The 19,874-nt window shown below is 42.9% G+C and overlaps 1 protein-coding gene across 1 annotated transcript; it reads right to left on the reverse strand.

The window, feature by feature from the left end:
- Positions 1-860: 860 nt before the first annotated feature.
- On the reverse strand, positions 861-5,684 carry LOC308313749 (carbohydrate sulfotransferase 1; the record flags this gene model as incomplete). Its single annotated transcript, XM_080761045.1, has 2 exons — positions 5,522-5,684; positions 861-1,987 (listed from the first exon to the last, which is right to left on the reverse strand). The coding sequence occupies exons 1-2, from the start codon at positions 5,658-5,660 to the stop codon at positions 861-863; spliced, it is 1,266 nt and encodes a 421-aa protein (XP_080617171.1). The 5' UTR covers positions 5,661-5,684.
- Positions 5,685-19,874: the final 14,190 nt, after the last annotated feature.

A 19,874-nucleotide genomic window follows, 5' to 3' on the forward strand; every position in this document is an offset into this window, starting at 1 on the left:
CATAAAGTAGCAGTTGACGCCACTACATACTAGTCTAAACTAAAGTCTAAACAATCATGTAAGCATTTACAGCTTTTTTTCAGCTTTTTCACATTTGACTCGTTTAGCTTGAGATGCCTGCCGCATTTGTAGCAGGTGTTATCTGGAGTCAATATTGTGTTGAGTGTATTCCCCACATCAATGAGAATCACATTTGCCTTTAAGACAATCCAAATTCATTAGAGACAAAAAAAAGCTCTAATAAGTATGATTATTTCTAAATCAACTTCTCATCTCATCTCATCTCATTTGTACATCACTTTGCAAATGCACCTGACCCATCTGCAGTGTTCCTACACTCTAGAACAATTGAAAGCATATACAGTAACACTAGCAAACATAGTCAGAGGAAATCAATCTGAGCATTGTTCAGGATTCATAGTTTTGTTGAACAAGCCAAGAATACAGAATGATTTCTGAGCAGATTTCACACAAACTGCAACACACTTTATTTTTAATCAATACAGAACTGTTTTAAAACTGCATGGTTGCTTGCTCTAACAAGCATCCTTTCAAGGTGCACTCTTAATGTACAGAACAAACCCACATTTGTGGTATCAAAAATGACTTTTAAAATCTGCAATATTCAAAAATGTATTATCAATAAATTAAATCCCATTCATACGGCAGTATCAAAGCAAAAAGCACTGAAACAATGCCACTGCATTTTCCAGCACTGGCCAGACAGCCATACATAGGTATTCATGGAAAATTCTGGACAAATGTCACACGTACAGAACAATACAAAAAGGTGCATGAACGAATAGCTGCACCGTGAGCTTCAAAGTTATTGGTGCTTGTTTTGAGCAAATAAATTACACTCATAACCCGGGTTGAAATGTCCAGGGCTCAACTAAACTATGGGACATATCTCTGAGCTCAGCTGCAGACTGAACCTGCTTGTAGCCAAGGAGGACCAGTGTGTCATTACACAGATTCTGCAAAGTCCTCACTATGTCAAAGCCCAGGCGAAGCCTCCAGCTCTCTGCTGTCGCTCTAGAGTCTCTGCTGGTGGAGTATCTGTAGTTCCATTCTGATGGAGAGGACACACTGCTGTTGGTGTTCTGTGCGATCCAGGAGCGCACCCTGTCCTCCATCTCCAACCCCACAAACCTGTAGATCTCCGTGGCCTTGTCCTCAGGGTTGAAGGCCAGGTCCTCGTAGCGCACGAGCAGGTAGCGGCCACGTAGCCACATGGGCTTTCTAAGTCCTGTTGCCGCAGAGGCTGCCATGTCTTTGCAGGTACTGGTGATCTGGGACAGGTCCACGTACCGGGGCTGGCGTCCTGTGGCGTTCCAGATCTTCCAGGCACGGAACTGATCTGAGAACGCCACCATCCGCGAGGCGAGGATGGCCCTTGGATCCCGCACCAGGTGTATGATCCTGAGGTCCAGGCGAGGGTCCTCGGTGAGGGTGCGCAGGTCCGCCACCTCGGGGACTCGCACCGTCTTTATAGCCATGTGTCCCCTGGAAAGACACGACATAGAGGCGAGGGTGAGGTTCAGTGCCCCACACTTCTTAGGACACCAGATCTCATCTGGTTGCCCACTGGACGACTCCTCTTCACCTCCCAGACACACGGGAGCGGAGCAGAGGGCGTGACTGGAGCTGCGGCGGAAGAAGGCGCCCGTGACGTGGTCCTGTGGCTCGGGGCGAATGTAATTCTCCATGAAGCGGAGGTCGCACGTGTAAAGGTTGAGAAGCAGGTCCCTGTAGGCACCCAGCAGGGCTCGGCGGTCCATTGCGTGACGCAGTCTGCTGCTGGAGTTAGTGAAGGCTTGCTGCACGTGGTAGAGAGGCTCAAACACATAGAAGACCTCCGAGTGCTGGTTCAGGAGCTGGCCTGTGAAGGAGGAACCGCTGCGTGTGGTGGCGAACAGCAGAATGTGTGTCCTTGATGACTTGATGGGCAACCAACCGTCATCACAGGGGCTTCTCCACCTGGAGTCTGAAAGGCAGAGGAAAGAAGGGAGGCCCTATGTTTGTGTTGGTTTTTTAAATATTATTTTATGGCATTTTGATGTTTTTTTTAGACAGGACAGTGAGTGGGTGGAGAAGCGATGTCAAGTAACACATCTCCCAAACTTGTGGCACAAGGGCAGCCCCTATTTATGGATTAAATGTTAAAAGACCTTACCATCACCAATACATAATTTGTGCTTGGTAGAACATTGTCCATGAGAAGTAAAAGTCATTCATCTTTATCTGTTAGCCATTTAATTTCCCCAAATTCTAGCATCAAGCAATCTAGAATGTTTAAATTGTATGAATTCATTATTGATTTAATTTTTCTGTATGTCTTTGCTACCACACATCCTCCAAAAACAACACACACTCACACACACGCACACACACACACACACACACACACACACACACACACACACACACAACACACACACACACACACACACACACACACACACACACACACACACACACACACACACACACACACACACACACACACACACACACACAATTTGCACTCAAAGGACCACAATGGAAATAAGTTCTCAAGCTTTATTGTGTTATCCTTTTGACAGATATTTACATGTTCAAGTAATACTATGCATTTATGTCAAAACAAACAAAATAATCTAATAAAAACCAATCAATCAATCAATATACAACCAAAGGATATACCAGAGCTCACCATAGCTAACATTTTGCAGGGAACGCTCTATGTGAGTATACCTCCTTGTCCGTCTTAATCCTCAATTATCTTCCCTTGCAACGCCTCCCACAAACTAAGAAACGTCTTTTGTCTGTTGACAAATGATTGCCACACGCTGGAAGCCACCAGTCACTTTCATGTAGACAATGGGGTTTGTTATATTTTTATGCTGTTTGTGTGGAACTCCATGGTATTGCTGAGGACGCTAATGTTAGCTACCCTAGATTTGAAACCGGGGGCCCTGCGCAAGTGAGTGCATTCTCACCACTGAGCTAATAGAGCAAACCTATTTACTCAGGGAGAAATTGAATGTTCAGCTTCAGGCTAATGCTGACCAATAGTTATACCCTACCACATGGATCTAAATGTCTCAATAGTCACACCCTACCACAGGATCTTTATGTCTCAATAGAAGACCAGGGAGACCAAATACTACTATTGCAGTTATTGCATAGCATATTTTAGACCGCTGTAAAATAATTAACTACTGATGAAATTGACAGCTTTGATTGATTGATTGATTGATTGATTGATTGACAATAGTTTATTATTTAGTATTAAACAGCAGTACATCAAGTTAAAAATGCCAACTGGACACGACAAAAAAGCCAATTGTGGGATTACAAAACGTAAGTGGCATGTCGTCCTTGGCCTCGTGAGAATGTGCCTGTATAATTTCACAGAAATTGCACGCTGTGTTCATGATTTGTGGTATTTTGTTTGAAACAGACCAATCCTGCAAGCTTTGGAAGGCAATCTTAGCCAATCGGGATGGAATATTGGAAATGGGACAGATCCGTGTTGATCACATGACTATAGAGATAGTGTATACCTACTGTATTTGCGTGATCTATGTATAAAATGTGTACGAGTGATGTAATGAAATTTGTTTAGCAAAACTCATAGTGGCGCTATAACAGGCCTCAAGAAGTTGGGGACGAGGTTAGTAGTTGGCATCCAGGGAGTGTGTGCAGAGGTTAGTAGTTGGCATCCAGGGAGTGTGTGCAGAGGTTAGTAGTTGGCATCCAGGGAGTGTGTGCAGAGGTTAGTAGTTTGCATCCAGGGAGTGTGTGCAGAGGTTAGTAGTTTGCATCCAGGGAGTGTGTGTGCAGAGATTAGTAGTTGGCATCCAGGGAGAGTGTGTGCAGAGGTTAGTAGTTTGCATCCACGGAGAGTGTGTGCAGAGGTTAGTAGTTGGCATCCACGGAGAGTGTGTGCTGAGGTTAGTAGTTTGCATCCAGGGAGAGTGTGTGCAGAGGTTAGTAGTTTGCATCCACGGAGAGTGTGTGCAGAGGTTAGTAGTTGGCATCCAGGGAGAGTGTGTGCAGAGGTTAGTAGTTTGCATCCAGGGAGAGTGTGTGCAGAGGTTAGTAGTTTGCATCCAGGGAGAGTGTGTGCAGAGGTTAGTAGTTTGCATCCAGGGAGAATGTGTGCAGAGGTTAGTAGTTTGCATCCAGGGAGAATGTGTGCAGAGGTTAGTAGTTTGCATCCAGGGAGTGTGTGCAGAGGTTAGTAGTTTGCATCCAGGGAGTGTGTGTGCAGAGATTAGTAGTTTGCATCCAGGGAGAGTGTGTGCAGAGGTTAGTAGTTTGCATCCAGGGAGTGTGTGCAGAGGTTAGTAGTTTGCATCCAGGGAGTGTGTGTGCTGAGGTTAGTAGTTTGCATCCAGGGAGTGTTGGGGCAGAGTTTGGCATCTGCCGGGCCAACGGTGCCGGAGATTAGTACACGGACGGACGGAGGGATGGAGACATGGGGCTGTATTTTGCGTGTCTTAAGTACCAGGTCTTATTACTTAACTTAAGACCTGGAGGCGTGGTCAATGCTCTTTGGCCACTCAGAATAGCCAAATGGCATTGATCACGCCTCCAGGTCTTAAGTTAAGTAATAAAACTTGGTAGGCTACTTAAGACACGCAAAATACAGCTCCATGGAGTGCAAAACATACTCTCTCCCCATGCCTTCGGCCTGGTGGAGACAATTTTTTTATGTTTCCTTTCCTTGCTGAACATGAGCAATTGCTTAATATAGCCTTTTTCTTTTTCCTATTTGTGGCAGGGCACATTAAGGCACAGATAAACGGCAATTAAAGGATCTCCGTTTTGATCACCTTCACACTGCGGGAGAGTCAAATACAGCATCTGCCAGATAACACCTAAATAATGTAGAAGGTAAACAGGCATGATTAAGATGCTTATCTGCTGCTGCTTGCTTGGAGTTATGAAATGGTGGATCTCTAAATATAGCACAGACAGCCAACATGTTTTAATTACTGCTGATGATGGGTTGATTGCAAGGGAATGTGTTACTCTTGCACACAAACCAGATGAGAGGATTAATGGAGATAAATTGGAGGGTAATTGTCAAATGAATCACAGATATTACATAGCTCTATCCTACCCTCTTCATCGTGTAATGGGAATTCCCTTGCTTAATGATTTATCATTTTGATTTTCTTATCTTTCTTATGTGCTTTGCTTCGGGCTCAATAGGGTGGCACGGTGCCATCCTCTTCCTCAGAACCCACTGCCCCGCTCGCCCACAGCTACTGAAATATTACTACTCACTCGTTGTTATGCTGAAATCCTATGGTGCAGATAATGTTTATGTATGCCCTCTGCTGGTGATTTGCTTTGTGAGTGTGCTGCCATAATGCAATCGATTTTGCATGATGTATGAATGTACAGCAATAGATGCCTGAATATAATATTATGCTGCGCTTTGAATGCTGTGAGAGTTCAAGCCCCTTGCAGTGTGGTCTGAGCCGGGCGGCATGCGTGCCTGGCTGATAATGTAGTCGAGTCCCACCTCTGTGCTGTATGGCCTGGCAGTGGAAGGCTCCCTGGCAGGGGCCCGACAGCGAGTCCTTCAGGGTACGGATGGCCGTGTACTGGACCCCCAGAGACGCACAAACCAGCAGCAGTACAGCCTTCCAGGAGCACTCCATCTTGCACCCCCTTCCTCTGGCCCTACATCTTCCACTTGGACACTGCCAAAGACAGAAACACATTGACTTTGACATTAATGAACCTTCCTTACAAGAACGGAAGCTTCAGTGTGGGTTGACATTACAGAGAAGCACAGTGCTTATAATACCATATAGCCTACAGCATTTCATGAAATAAATAAACAAATAAATAAATCAAAGAAGGTTGCTCTCCGGGATGATAGAAGGGTGAGGATTGGAGAATGGATATTCATTGATTCAGCTCATACAGCGCAGCGGGGTGGTGAGCAACCAGCAGTATATCGTTTAGTGATGTTGAAACAACAGTTGAAAGAAGAGGGGTTTGGGTTTGCATAGGGACCACTCATCATGTGATGTCATGAAAATCTCTGTTTAAGCAGCAAATATATTACATTTTATATGACGCTAATGAGGCCGACATTAGCTATAGACAACATGAAATTACAAAAACTGAAGAGTGAATCAATCAGTCTAATTTCAGAATTGACTGATTATTGATCTCCTAAGAAGCATTACCTGTGGTGTGTAAAGGCCTTGAGAGTGGCTACTGATTTAGATGGCATTTGTAGAATCAGCTTAAGGAAATATTATCCTGAATGTTAAATGGACTGCATTTATATAGCACAGTTTCTAGCCTTACTAATCATTCAAATACTTTATGCTTTACAATATACATTTGTACACACCGCAACAGTGGAACACCATTTCACATTACACGTTTACACTGTATGCTGTACACATTGATTGTAGAATACCGGTAGTCTAGTTTGAGTGTCAAGGAAGGTGCTATAGGTAGGCAGACTCAGCAGACAACTTGATCTCGCAGAGATGAATATGTATTCACATTGCTCTCCAATTCTGTACCTGGAGAAACATATATAGCCTATATACTGTATCTCATACTACACATGTGCAGCTGCATACATCTACACCCTGACATCCAAACTCATATCTGTCTCTCTGACATGAGACTGACATGCAATTTCAAGGAAATGCTCTTCTTAGGTCATTCTGTCAGGTCATTCTGTCATGAGTGATGTTCAGTAACTTGTTTTTACACACCTTGAGTAATTGCCCTGTTATTTGGTCAAGTTCTGCTGAGAAACATCTAACTCTAAAAGAAACTTGAAATTGCACAGACTATTCTGTCTGCCAGCCTGCCTGCCTGCCTGTCTGTCTGTTGCCCAAAATAGGGACACCAGGGTTAATGTAGTTAGCATACACTTTTAATAACATTGTTAAAATGTGATCCAATCCAATCCACTTTATTTATAAAGCACATTCTTATACAACAAGGTTGAAACAAAGCGCTGTACACATAGAAATACTAAAATATCAAAGAAAAAAGCAACAACAACAACAATAAACAGGGCAACATAAGGACACAATGCAGTGGAAGCAGCAACTCCCTTCACTCTCACTTGACTCACTTTCGATTTAGCATACCACATTGATGCAAACAAAGGGTAAGTGTCATGGCCGTCCCAATGCATTTCCAATGGAAGTCACATGGTTTGACACAACATTTGATTGTTGACACAACAATCAAATGTTGTGTCAAACCATGTGACTCCCATTGGAAATGCATTGCGAGCTTGCATCAGTAAACAAGTCTCATGCATCAGCTATACATCAATCTGTTGTGAAGGTGTGAGTCAGGCCTAAATCAGTATGTTCAAATGATGTTATCAAACATAAATATGAAAAACATCAAACCGTCTACATTTTCCAAAAGGAACTGTGTATTTAATTCAGTCTGACCAGCCCACCGGTGAGAAAAATGAATGACCAGGGGGGGTGATATCAAAAGCAGAGGCAGTTTGAACCCTGAAAATAGCTGTCCTCATCTAGATGAGTTAAGAGGTTCTGCTGTGGACTGCTGATATCTTTGCCTCTGGGCTACAAGAGATGTGATTTTCCAAATGGATTTAGAAAAAGGTGACTGCATCCATTAGACCATCTGTACCAGACTGATGATGGCACATAAACACACCTCAGCTGCTCACTCTGAGTGGCCCGATCCACCATCAAGTCATAGGTAAATATACAAATATGAATAATTAAGCTAAATATTGACTCCCCCTGTTGCCTCGCTACCATGTTTCTGTCATTCTCTCCTGGTTTGGCTCTTGTTCATTAATGATGTTTATGTTTTCCTGGCAGATTTCTATCCTCAGGAATATATCACGCTGAGCAGAGATATGCCTTTGATCTTCCATTAATCACAAGCAGTGAAAAACAAACGAAAGATATTTACTCTGTGGGAGAAAGGAGTGAGATACTGACATCACGAACCATGCAGAAATAACATGGATTTTAAAACTATTATTAATATTTAATATCATATTGTCTACTCTACAGTATGTCCCTCAAACGTATTTCTAATGGTTTGAGCCTCAATCACCACTCTGATATACTGCTTCAAAGTACAGAAAGAAATACCATGGACTGGTTATATTATAACCAGTTATATTATAACCAGTCCATGGTATTTCTTTCTGGACTTTGAAGCAGTTTTAGCTGCAGTACCACAATGTCCTGAGGTGGTGGGGGAGCTGATATGCAAATTATTTAATATTGAGTCATTATAATTCTGATGCTAGATAAAACCAGGCTTGTTTCCATTCCTTTCCAACTTGGAAAATCAACAATGGTGGTCATGCAAATTTGGAACTGAAGACTGAAGAGGAGGAGGAATTATACAAAGTATGCATGCATACGACCAAATCAGTTGATCTGTTCCTGACAGTGCTTTTTAACAGCGGGCGACAGCCAGACAAATTTTCCGGAAGTCCATTATTCGTCTATGGGACCCGGCGACTACTGGCGATAGCAGGCGAACAGGCGATGGTTGAAAGGTGGGCGGAGGAACGTCGCCCGAAAAGATGAAAATAATGTATCTTTTGGGCGACATCGTTCGGCGATAGCGGGCGATTAGGCGATAGCCAATGAAATTCATGATCGCTTGTCGTTGTTCTCCCGCAAATATGGGTGGATGGGAAGTGTGCTCTCATTTACTTATCAGTGATGATTGAACCTGGAAAAAGTCGTGATGATAGATATGTTGCTTATTTTAGCACATCTATTTCTCACATTTGTGTGTCTTTATGTATTTATATTGGGAAATAAGAAGATGCATGTATACTGTATGGCTACTGTAAAATAAAAAACCCTGGCTGTCGGACTCGTAGCTGTGCTGAAACTTAGATTGTGAGAAACTTTGACCAAACTTCTTGCCGTTGTCTTGCAGTATAGCCCACCAACAATCCATACATTTGAGTCTTCCCATGTACTATAGTCTACAGCTAGCTGACTACTTAATGGTTCATCATACACAGTAAAAGTCTCAGTGTCAATTTGACTCTGAAAGTGTACAAATGTAACCAAGTGGATCAGTATGGGTCAATTTTAATACATTTGTACACTCAGAGTTACGAATGGTTAAATACTGAGGATTCTTTTGTGTATGAGACACCCCAGTGACAGGTTTTATTTTGCTTTCCAGTCATCTGAGACCATTATTTCAGTCGCTGGCCCTCTGGAGACCCAGTCTCTGGCCCTCTGGAGACCCAGTCTCTTCTGAGTCTCTACGGATGAATGCAAATAGACGTCCAAGTGCCCCTTTGTCTTTCCACAATCCTTCATATTCTGTCAACAGCCACGAGTGGACTTGTGCCTTTGTATACACTAGCTAGCCTCACGTCTCCAATGGTACTTACAAAGGGATAAAATAAAATAGAAAACCTCAGGGAATCGAATCAGCAAACATTACAATACACATTGCACGTGCATCTGGCAGGTCTGAGCCGTGAATCCAGAGCGCAAGTGCATTTGTTACCAGGACAAAACAGCTCGGTTGCAAACGTGTTGGAGATAATGACATTTGTGCACGGCGCTGGAAAAGAAATTGCTTCTGTGGCAAATGAAAACCAACAAAGGGGTTTAGGAAGCAAGTGATGAGGGTGGGACTGGGGGATTTAGGATTCAGGTGATTGAGGGATGTGACAGTATGAAAGATTTTTCTATTAAACCACGTGGCTTTTGTTTCAATGCCCCCGAGCCCAGCTCGATGCTCACCGCCAACAGAGGAAGACACATCGTTGGGGCAATATAATACCCATAAGGCTTCACACATTGTGGAGTTAGATTTTCCAGTCACATCCACAACACATTTATTCTCTTTCTGAGCACCTGCCTCGCTACCCCCACACAATCTCTCTCTGTGTGTGTGTGTGTGTGTGTGTGTGTGTGTGTGTGTGTGTGTGTGTGTGTGTCTGTGTCCTCCCAGTTGTAGTATTATGGTCTTAACAGTGCACACACTCGTAAGTACGCACGCACATCACATGCATGTGGCCATGCACACACACACACACACACACACACACACACACACACACACACAAACACAGCTGAGAGAGCAGAGCAAGAGCACAGCACTCAGAATCAGATGAAGCTCAGATGACCCCGGGCAACAGACGGACTCCTGTGATATGAGAGAAGATAAATCTTGTCCTACATGCCTCCTCGAGCACACAGAGCGAAGAGTGGGCACTTTTAACGCACGGAAAGGTCAATGCCTGTTCCAGTCCTGTTCATGTTGCATAATCTCAAGCCTATCAGAGTGCTTCTGCTGTCTCATTGATACTGATACAACAACCTATATTAGCCTATACTCTATGCTTCCTTGGGAAAAGATAGTATATATAGGCAGCGGCTGATAACATCATTGGAAGGAATAATGCTTTGTGCATATATCATAAGGCAGTGACTGAAAATAGTGTCTCTACAAAGCTAAGATGATGAGGATTCAAACTCATAATTGTGAGCTTGCTTACAGTAGATGGGCTATTTTCAGCAAAGAGGTTTGGTGTAGAAGGAAAGGGGAGGGGTCCAAGTACACCGTTGGGTGACTGCAATCATCAGAATACAATTATCAAATAAATAAAGTGAGAAATATACTGGAATTTATATTAAGACAAGGCTCTGCGATAAGCCAAATAGTGAAGGGAATAAAATGGAGTGGACACTGTCACTGATAGAAGAAGCTGCAACTTTTGCACCCTCCGGCCACCCCCAATCACCTGTCCAGGATTAATTAACCCCGAGTAGCCTGGCTGGGACCGAGGCTACTGGCTACCCCGAGTTGAATTAACCTGATTCATTTTACACTCCGTAGTACGACGGTGTCGTCTGCAGCTGCTGAACCCACTCAATTAACACAGATAGTAAGCACGTGCGCACAAGACGAATTTGAAAGAACTAATTGCAGCGTTCAAATGGAATTATTTGTGAGTTCATCTCGCGTACGTTTGTTTTAAACAGTCTATGGGATCACCGTACGTACTTCACCCGACACACTCAGCTGATGGGGTTTAAATAATACCGCGTTCCGTCCATTTGATCAGAATTGATTCACGCTCAACTGCTTCAGAATCAGTAGTCCGTTTTGTTCACATTTCACTCCCGGTGAAACAAACCAACGGGTGCGCGAACACTGTTGCGGCTTGCTTTTTCGGCGCGCGTAAAAAGGCAAAGAAGAAATTGAATGAAACCCAGGGTACCTTAACCTTACCTTCACCAGTGGAACCAATCTTTCCCGGCGGTTCGAGTGATTTCCATTGCGTTCTTCTAACAAGGACCTTGTAGAGGCAGAGAGGAGCATGTGTGTGTTGGTGTGTCAGTCGTGTGACTCGTGTCCAGAGTCCAGTATAGGTGGGATGAGGATGAGCGGATCAGACCTGACGGCACAGCGCGCAGCGCGGCTCTGTTCTGGAGATGCGAGGAGGATGGAGAGCATCACTGCAGCTATAAGATGCTGACGGTCAGATTCATTGTATGAAACATCATAGTTCTCAAACGTTTTCATGTCAAGGACCCCCAAATATTTTGTGCCAGAGATTTGTGTTGTTCACATCTTTCAAATACATTCCAACACTACACCCCCCTCCCCCCCAATATCTGATCTATATACTCATATCTTGCATTGTGAGCTTACAGATAAGCTATTTTCAAATAGCCGATAAAGTAGCCTAGTTATCCTAAATAGATTTAGATTTTGCCTGGGACCCCCTCACTCCCAAAGGACCCCTTGGGGGTCCCCAGGCCCCATGACTTTGAGGAGATCCACGATATAAAGCGTATACATTTATGGTTATGTTATGTTATTATAATGTTTATTTTATTTGACATAGCCATCACAATCACATTGGATGAACCAGATGCATTGTTTGAACTAAAGTGTTATAGTGCTAATTTTCAACTCCATGTGCATAGGAGGCTTTTCTATGAATGGAAACACTAATATAAGCCAATTCATATAAGCCATCTTATATTATAATGAATAGAGGGTATGCACGTGACATCATCATCAAACCAGCCTACCAGCCTACTGAGTGCCAAAAAACTATACTTTCTGGTCTTGACAGCCCATACATCCAATTAAACAGAAAAGTCCAATATGATTGCATTAAACTACGTTAAACGATGTTAAACTCACTTTGCTACTCGATTTGCCATTTGCTTAAATTTTCAGAAAATGAAATTTGCTCCCCATGGAGGATGGACCCTAATCCTTTGAGTCACCCCATGGCCTTTCCTAGGAGACTCTAGCACCCCCCTCAGGCAGGGGCCGTGCCTAGCACCTGTAGACATGCCTGCATTGCAGACAGGTAGGAGCTGTACCAATGAAGTCATTTCTGGTATAAAATGTGGGTCTACTTTATATTGTAAATGCTTCTCTTCGTCCAACTGCTGCATTAGTAAAACCAGATAATAATGTAGCCTACTCCATTAGGCTATGTGCTCTTGACCTTTTTTAATGGATGCACGTATACCGTACCATCATCTTTTCAAATCTATTCCTTTTTTTTGCAGTGATGGAGAATAATATTTAAAAGTGTGGATTCTTCCATTTGGATCCATTTCCTAATGGATTATTAAAGGACCACTTCACCACTTTTCAACCTATCTTCAGGTCCTCACTAATAATCATCATGATAAAATGGCACAATTCCTACTGAGTCTTATATTATTATATTATTGTCTTATATGGACTGTGGGAAGTTCAGAAACCTGTCCACCATTGACATCATTGATGGGGAATCCAAGCTAATAGAAACTGCAGGCTTTCTAGTCCTGAAAAGTTGCAAAGCGAAAATGGAAATCGTTCTCACGATAATACAAATCTAAACATTTTTGTAAAAACAATATTGTTAAAAAATATCTGCCTAATGATGATGTCACTGGTGGACGGGTTTCTGAACTGCCCACAGCCCTCCTATGAGACAGACTGAATAGAAAACAATTGTGCCATTTTATCATGATTATTAGTGAGGAAGATATTGTAGGTTGAAAAGTGGTCTTTTAATGGTTATAAACAGCTATCCACACAGGGACAGTGGGCTCCCTGTGTGGATTAGCTGTTTATAACCACACAGATGGCCCTCAAGGAAGACATTTCTGCATGTTTGCTATTTGAACAGAGAGCTTGCATATGCCATAACCTTACGCTAGCACAGACTGTAGGGCTCTTGGGTATTGGCATGAGGCATGCATCGGACAGTCAAATTGACAATTTCCCACATGCAGTGCAGTGGCGGTTGTTTCCTTGCCTGCGTGTATTTGGTGTGTCGGAGACTGGCCGTCCACCGATGTGGGAGGACAGGCGCAGTATGGGGTTTGTCGTTCTCTGATCAGCAGCATACTCCAATTGTAGTGTCAAGAAGTACCACGATCTGCACCATCTGTCTCCTATATGGGGTATCTGCAGACCTGGAGGAGGCAGGGCAGGTATATGGCCTTGACAAATATATGGCGCAGGCAGTTTCACGACCCCGACCAAAAATAACCACATTAACAGACTGAATCACACTGAAAACAACCATATTAAAAGCCGATGAGCTGGTGCGTAGACAAGCGTGCCGTTGGCAAGCCGTGGTGTACGTAATAGGTTAACACCTGTTTCGAAATTGCACATAAAATGCAGGACGTTGAGTGAAACAAAATGAGCGCTCGCTCCCCCACCCCCCTGACGACCCTAAATGACTATAGGCTCCTGAAAATGTAGCCTCTGGTCTCAGCAGGGTCTTGAAACTACCTGGGCCGTAGATCTGTTTTTGCTCCAGGTCTGCAGACTGCCCCGTCTTAGATGGACAGCATACACAGAGGCACACACTTATCTGCTGTATACGTGTTATTTCTGTCACTTTATAGTTGGTCGAGGCGCAAAATCACACACACCGACCTCATATATTATTCATGCCTGTTTAACTGTTTAAGCTTTTAATAAGAGGAAGTAAAGTTTTAGCATTTCTAACCCACATTATGGCCCTTTTCAGGCCCCCCAAAATAATCATAATTGAACTGGGGACCCCCCACCCTGACAAGCACTTGGAATTGTAGGAGTTAATTAAGGCATACATGGAATATTTGGTTCCACCGCTAAATATTGTGAAAATAGCAGATCTTTCTTTCTTTCTTTCTTTCTTTCTTTCTTTCTTTCTTTCTTTCTTTCTTTCTCTCTTAAAAGTACTTAAATTATCACTGTTATCTGGGGACCCCCACCAAAATCATGTGGGACCCCCCCCTGGAGGTCCCGGCCTACAGGTTGAGAACCACTGAGATAGATTATGCATACTGCCAGGTTCCATTTGGATCATTGCCAGCCAGACATCCTAATTTTACATCATCTGCTCTTGGCAGTCTGAGGGGCTGTAGTGTAGATTGGTTGTTGACGACTTGCACTTCCCGCATAAGGACATCAGTTTGTTCATGGGAGAACTTACGTAGAGTTCTGAGCCTTTTCTTTCATGACACTGTGCAAATCGTACACTCTAACATCTACAAGCTCACAACGCGTTGCGCCATGCCATTTGAGACTGCACTTTGCACCGGTTTGCCTGTTTCCCCCAAATAAGGCCCTTGTTTATGAAATAGGGCCCTGTCCCCCAGGGGTTCGATGAGGGCTCAGGTAGGACCGGGCCTTAATTTTCGGGCCTGTTGAGAACTGTTTTCACCGGCTGCCGGTCACTAATAACTTAAACGTCTAGAGTTTGAATGGACAGGTATCAGTCAAAAGGGAGACATCAAAGAGGAAGGACGGGTAGGGAAGGATCAACATATAGAATGTCAGAACAGGTCAGCTCCATATATGGAGATCTGAGGTTTGAGGTCAGATGTAGAGTTGCTGTCCGGCTCCAGCAGATCTAGGTGATGATCAGTCTTCTCCATGTACAGTATGGCTATCCAGGGTTTGATGATGTCAGTGTCATGATCTTCATATATGGAGACAGCCATATATGGAGCGTGTCACGAGGGGTAATGGACTGACGGCCATATATGGTGCGTGGTGTGTCACAAGGCATGCTATGGTTTGGTGTGGTTTAATTGCGACTATGAAAACCTGCAAATCTGTCGATCTGCCAGTTAGTCACACCACCTGTAGCGGACCCAGCTGGACAATAACCACCATATATGCACACCATATATGCACACGCTGGCATTTCAAGCATAGCATAGCATGTAGCACTCCCATTGAAAACAGTTGAAAAAAATAGGCTACACTGCAGACTGCACTAAGGAAAAAAAAGTCAGCGTCATTATTCCGATGTAGCCTGACCACACGCAAAGCCACGTTTTCGGACTAATGTGCCGTCGGAATTACGAGTGAATCCTAGTAAAAAAAGCATTGGTGGATACAAAATTGCGATACGACCATAATATAGCCATATAGGTGATGGAGTCATGGTCATTATTCTGGCGGTGTAAAGGTGCATCAGCAATGGCTTTCATTGGAGTGCCAAACCCAAATCAAGTATACATCAAAAATAAAAAAGGTAGCACATCCAAAAATTAAACAAGCGGGGGACAAAGTACTCACATTTCCATTTCTTTATTGGCACACACCAAAAAGGAACGCTAACGCGTTTCGGCTATGCAGCCTTCATCAGAGCATTCACATCAAGTGAATTCAAGTCAATTTATACAAAAGGTGCTACCTGACAACGCTGTGAACATTTCTCATTTGCAGAATATACAGTATAGTCAGAGTGAATTCACAACAGATGGATGATATAATTATTCTCTAAAATACATCTTAGATTGGAGCATTATGGGCATAGGGATGAATCTCGCATAATTGGATAAAGAAAAATATGAAACAAACAAATTAAATATATTTTTACAGCTTTTGGCTACGCCATATTGAAAGTGGTTAATTTATTGTATCCGATGTTATGATCAACAACTAATAACTTTTTGTTCACAAACACACAGGCAAAAATGGATAAAAATGGGACCTCCGTGGTCGAGGTAATAAAGTAGGCTAGCTTGTGTATATAATGCATTAAGTGCTACTTATATTATTTCAGGCCTTAGTTCCACGAGGATGCAGTCTGGTAGTGTACAGTATCTAATATAAACTGCCACGCTCTTGAGAACTGTACCCACTACCTCTGTAATGGAGCGGCAACAATGGAAATTTTTCAACACATGTAGTCTCCATCTGACACTATGACCTCTGTTTTTCTTCATTCTGGTGTGGATGAGAGCTATCATCGCCCAGTGTTCTTCACTGGAAGCTGGCCTCACCCTGCTGTCTCCTTTATATGGGGGAAGGGTCCCGTCTCATTGCCCCCAGGGGTTACTTTGGGGTCAGACTTAACCGGTGACAGCTCCATTACTCTGGAGGATAGAGTCGATTCCCTTAACAGTGTTTCAGATTTATCTCCTGGTGTGACAAAGTCACATTGGTTGTAGTGCAGACTCTGGGTTCCACAGTTCCTGGAGTAAAGCAGAACAGGGAAGTTGTCATATTACATTTTTGATATTTCCTCCACATCTCAGCTTTCATCAGAATTCCACCGCTGGGCACACTTGATTAGCTGCCAAAGCACACGTGAACCCTTCTGCCCTACATCTGAGTAGAATTTGTTGTTCCAATAGGGCTCTCAAACTTTCCTGGCCTTTCATTACCCTTATTTCAACCTTTGCAGCAGCACGTAAACATGCCAAAACAAAGGCAGGCTGGAATAATCCCACAGAGAGGAACTGGAACACTGTCATCTACCAACATAGATCTGGGGCAATTATAGTCTTGATACAGAGAGTGTATACAGCTTTGTGTGAGCTGGTACAGAACACCTTTGACAGTGAAAACTGCCAAAGGTGTCCTGTACCAGCTCACACAAAGGAGGACGAGCTGCCAAGAATACTCAGTGAGTGATATAGTGAGTGCCCTTCTTCCCTTTGATACCCACAATCACTGCCTACCTACGGCACTGACCCTCACCTCCGCACAGCCTGACACCCCCACAACACTAGTCTTGTGTTGCCAGACGATCTGAGATCTCTGCCTACTGTCCATCTAAAATTAATTTGCGTAGAGCATATCAGGCAAGTCGGCTTGCCCTTGAATTCAGAGAAGAAATATCAATCTCTCCTAGTAGAGTTGAATACCCGATTTTCCATGACAAGCTTTCTTTTCTTGGAGAGCATTTTGAATGGCAGCAGCAGCAGTGTCTCTTCTCAGTCCTCAGGTGAATGGTGGAACTGAGTTATGTGTCCTGTGCCCCGTGTTCATGCTGTGAATGACGATGTAAATGAGGCCAACCATGCATGGTGAAACAAATGCTAATTACGAACGGCCAGGGCTGGCTATTGTTCTCTCGCCGCCATGGTGAAGCCAAGTATGATAATTCTGAGTGCCGAGGCCACGGCCATGACTGGCTAATGGCTATTGTTCTCTCTCCCCATAGACTTAACGCAGGTAGGCTACAGTCAGTGGCGAGAGAGAGAGTGGCCTACAACGAGCAGCAAAGAGGGCTGAGGGGGGTGGACTGGAGGTGACCTTAGAAGTATAGCATGATAAACAAATTCTGAGAATCATGTTGGGGCCGCAGTTGACGTCTTTCAGGGTTGCCCTGAAAATGGCAATTTGAACATTCTACTGTATATATTTACATTTCATAGGACAATTTTGCAGATATAATAAGGCAGTTGGTAATTAATTGATGTTTTATATTATTCCTACAGATTTTGTCAAAACACCACGCAAATCACTACACATTTTCTCTATTCACCTTTTTCATATGGCCCATAAGTCTTTGCGTTTGTGTGTGCATAAGTTCCTCTTTCTTTTGCTGTGTTGCCAGTTTTGCAAGAGAAACAAGTGACCAGGTCTATGAAAACAACCACAAATGAAAATAGCTGATCTACAAGCTCACAGTGACACATTGTGAGGTTGTATATCTGTTATTTAAAAACACATTAAGTATAAATCAAAGTATTTTGAATATTTTTTAAACATTTTAATAAAAAAAGGCACAAAATATGTTCAGATAGATGTCTGTGGACAATTACATAATTAATCTGGGGTTCCTTGATGTGAAGAAATGTGGAATCAAGCCCAAATAAGCAACTACTGTACACTTTAGAATCAAGCCCAAAAAAACATCAACCTGCAACTACCAATAATTTATTTGCAAGTGACTTTACAGAAGTCAAAGGTTGCTTATAATAAGCAGACATGGCAACGCGGCCTGAAGGAAGCAAAGCACACACACAAGGAGCCCCAGTGCCTTGGCGGGGAAAAACGTGGATATTCATGTGATGATCAAAACGGATCTGTCCGATTTGTCTTTCTATCTCGATTGGCTATTGGCATCTAAAGTTTGCAGGAGTGCTCTGTTGTAAACAAAATAATTCAAATCATGAATGCAGCGTCCGACTAACTTGTTACTTCACATTGGCCAAATGTTTTACTTCTGGTGGAGACATGTGCTTATGGAGCACAATTTTCGAGTTTATTAAATGTTTTACTCTCTAATTGTTTCCACCCAGAAATGAAGGTTGTTTAGCTCTCACCAGTGTCTAGATGAGCGAAGTGCTTGTTTACTGGCTTCAACTCTATTTCACTGACCCTCACCTCAATGCATTCCGACACCCCCACAACTCTGAACCACTACTATGCAGCCTGCCTGACCTCCACAGTGTTTTAGTGAGGCTTGAATTTGCCAATTATTATTATTATTATCACATGTCCTATAGTCCTACCAATCTCTCTGTTCCACCCCATATCTGATCTTTGACACAACAGCAATCTTTCATCATACTGTGCGCGATGCGTAGAGAAGTGCCACGCATCATTAGCTCACGGGCTGCAGTTCTCTAGTCTACAGTATATATGTGGGCTAGCTTGCTTGGCAACATCACCTCACCCTTTCTTTGCGATGTGATCCATCAGGCGCATTATCTGTCAATCTGACCGTGCAAAATGAAAGAGCATCTCAAATGGCTTATCTAAAGAAGGAATTGTATCTGCAAGGTGAAGCTGGTTTCTCTCTACGCTCCATCTCAATCAACTGAGTGAAAAGCAGACCATGGGCTGCTGGCAATGATGCAATAAGCAGGTGAAAGGAAATCTCATTTTATCCGGTGGTATGCCAACAGAGACAGCTAAATGTAATTCAGCAAACCACCTCTATTCCTCATGGCATTTCACTCAAAGTATACAAAATATTAATAATTATTATTATTGGTGGAAATGAGTCTGACACAATGTCAATATTACAAAGGCATGGCAAGGCCAAACATTTAATACACATTTACAGGCTTTACAGGCATAATAAGACATAAAAGACATTTAAAAGCATACAAATACAGAAATACTAAATAATAAAATAAGCATACGGTAACAAAATAATGTTTTGGTTATTCATCAGGAGGATGGTATTGGCATACAACACATCTTCAGCTTTGGTGGTGGTAAATCCCCATCTTACTGTGACTATGGTTCCTTTTAAAACTGTTTAGTAGCCATAAATGTCAAGACGTCTAATTGCCTATTAAGTAATGGATGCCACGGGCGTCAAGACGTCTCTCCCTTGGGATTTCTTTCTTTTTTTTCCTTTTTTTTCTTTTATTCTTAAAAAATATATATATCTTTTTTCATCCATATTTTGAAAATTCCTCTAATCTGGTGTACAGGTGATGACATGCACATAACATGCATAATATAATTACAAATTATTTCTTTCTTTATAATGGGAGAATTGGCACTCAGAGCCTAAACTGGTGACCACCAGGTGGCGCTGAAAGAGTTTAACAATTGTAATCATATACTTACTGTATTTCATGCATAGATTTTTTTTCTATTGGCCTAAGTCCTCATTGACCGTACTCTAGGAAGCCTTTTGC

This window comes from Protomyctophum bolini (genome assembly GCF_963924005.1).
Source record: "Protomyctophum bolini genome assembly, chromosome: 4".
Lineage (NCBI taxonomy): Eukaryota > Metazoa > Chordata > Actinopteri > Myctophiformes > Myctophidae > Protomyctophum > Protomyctophum bolini.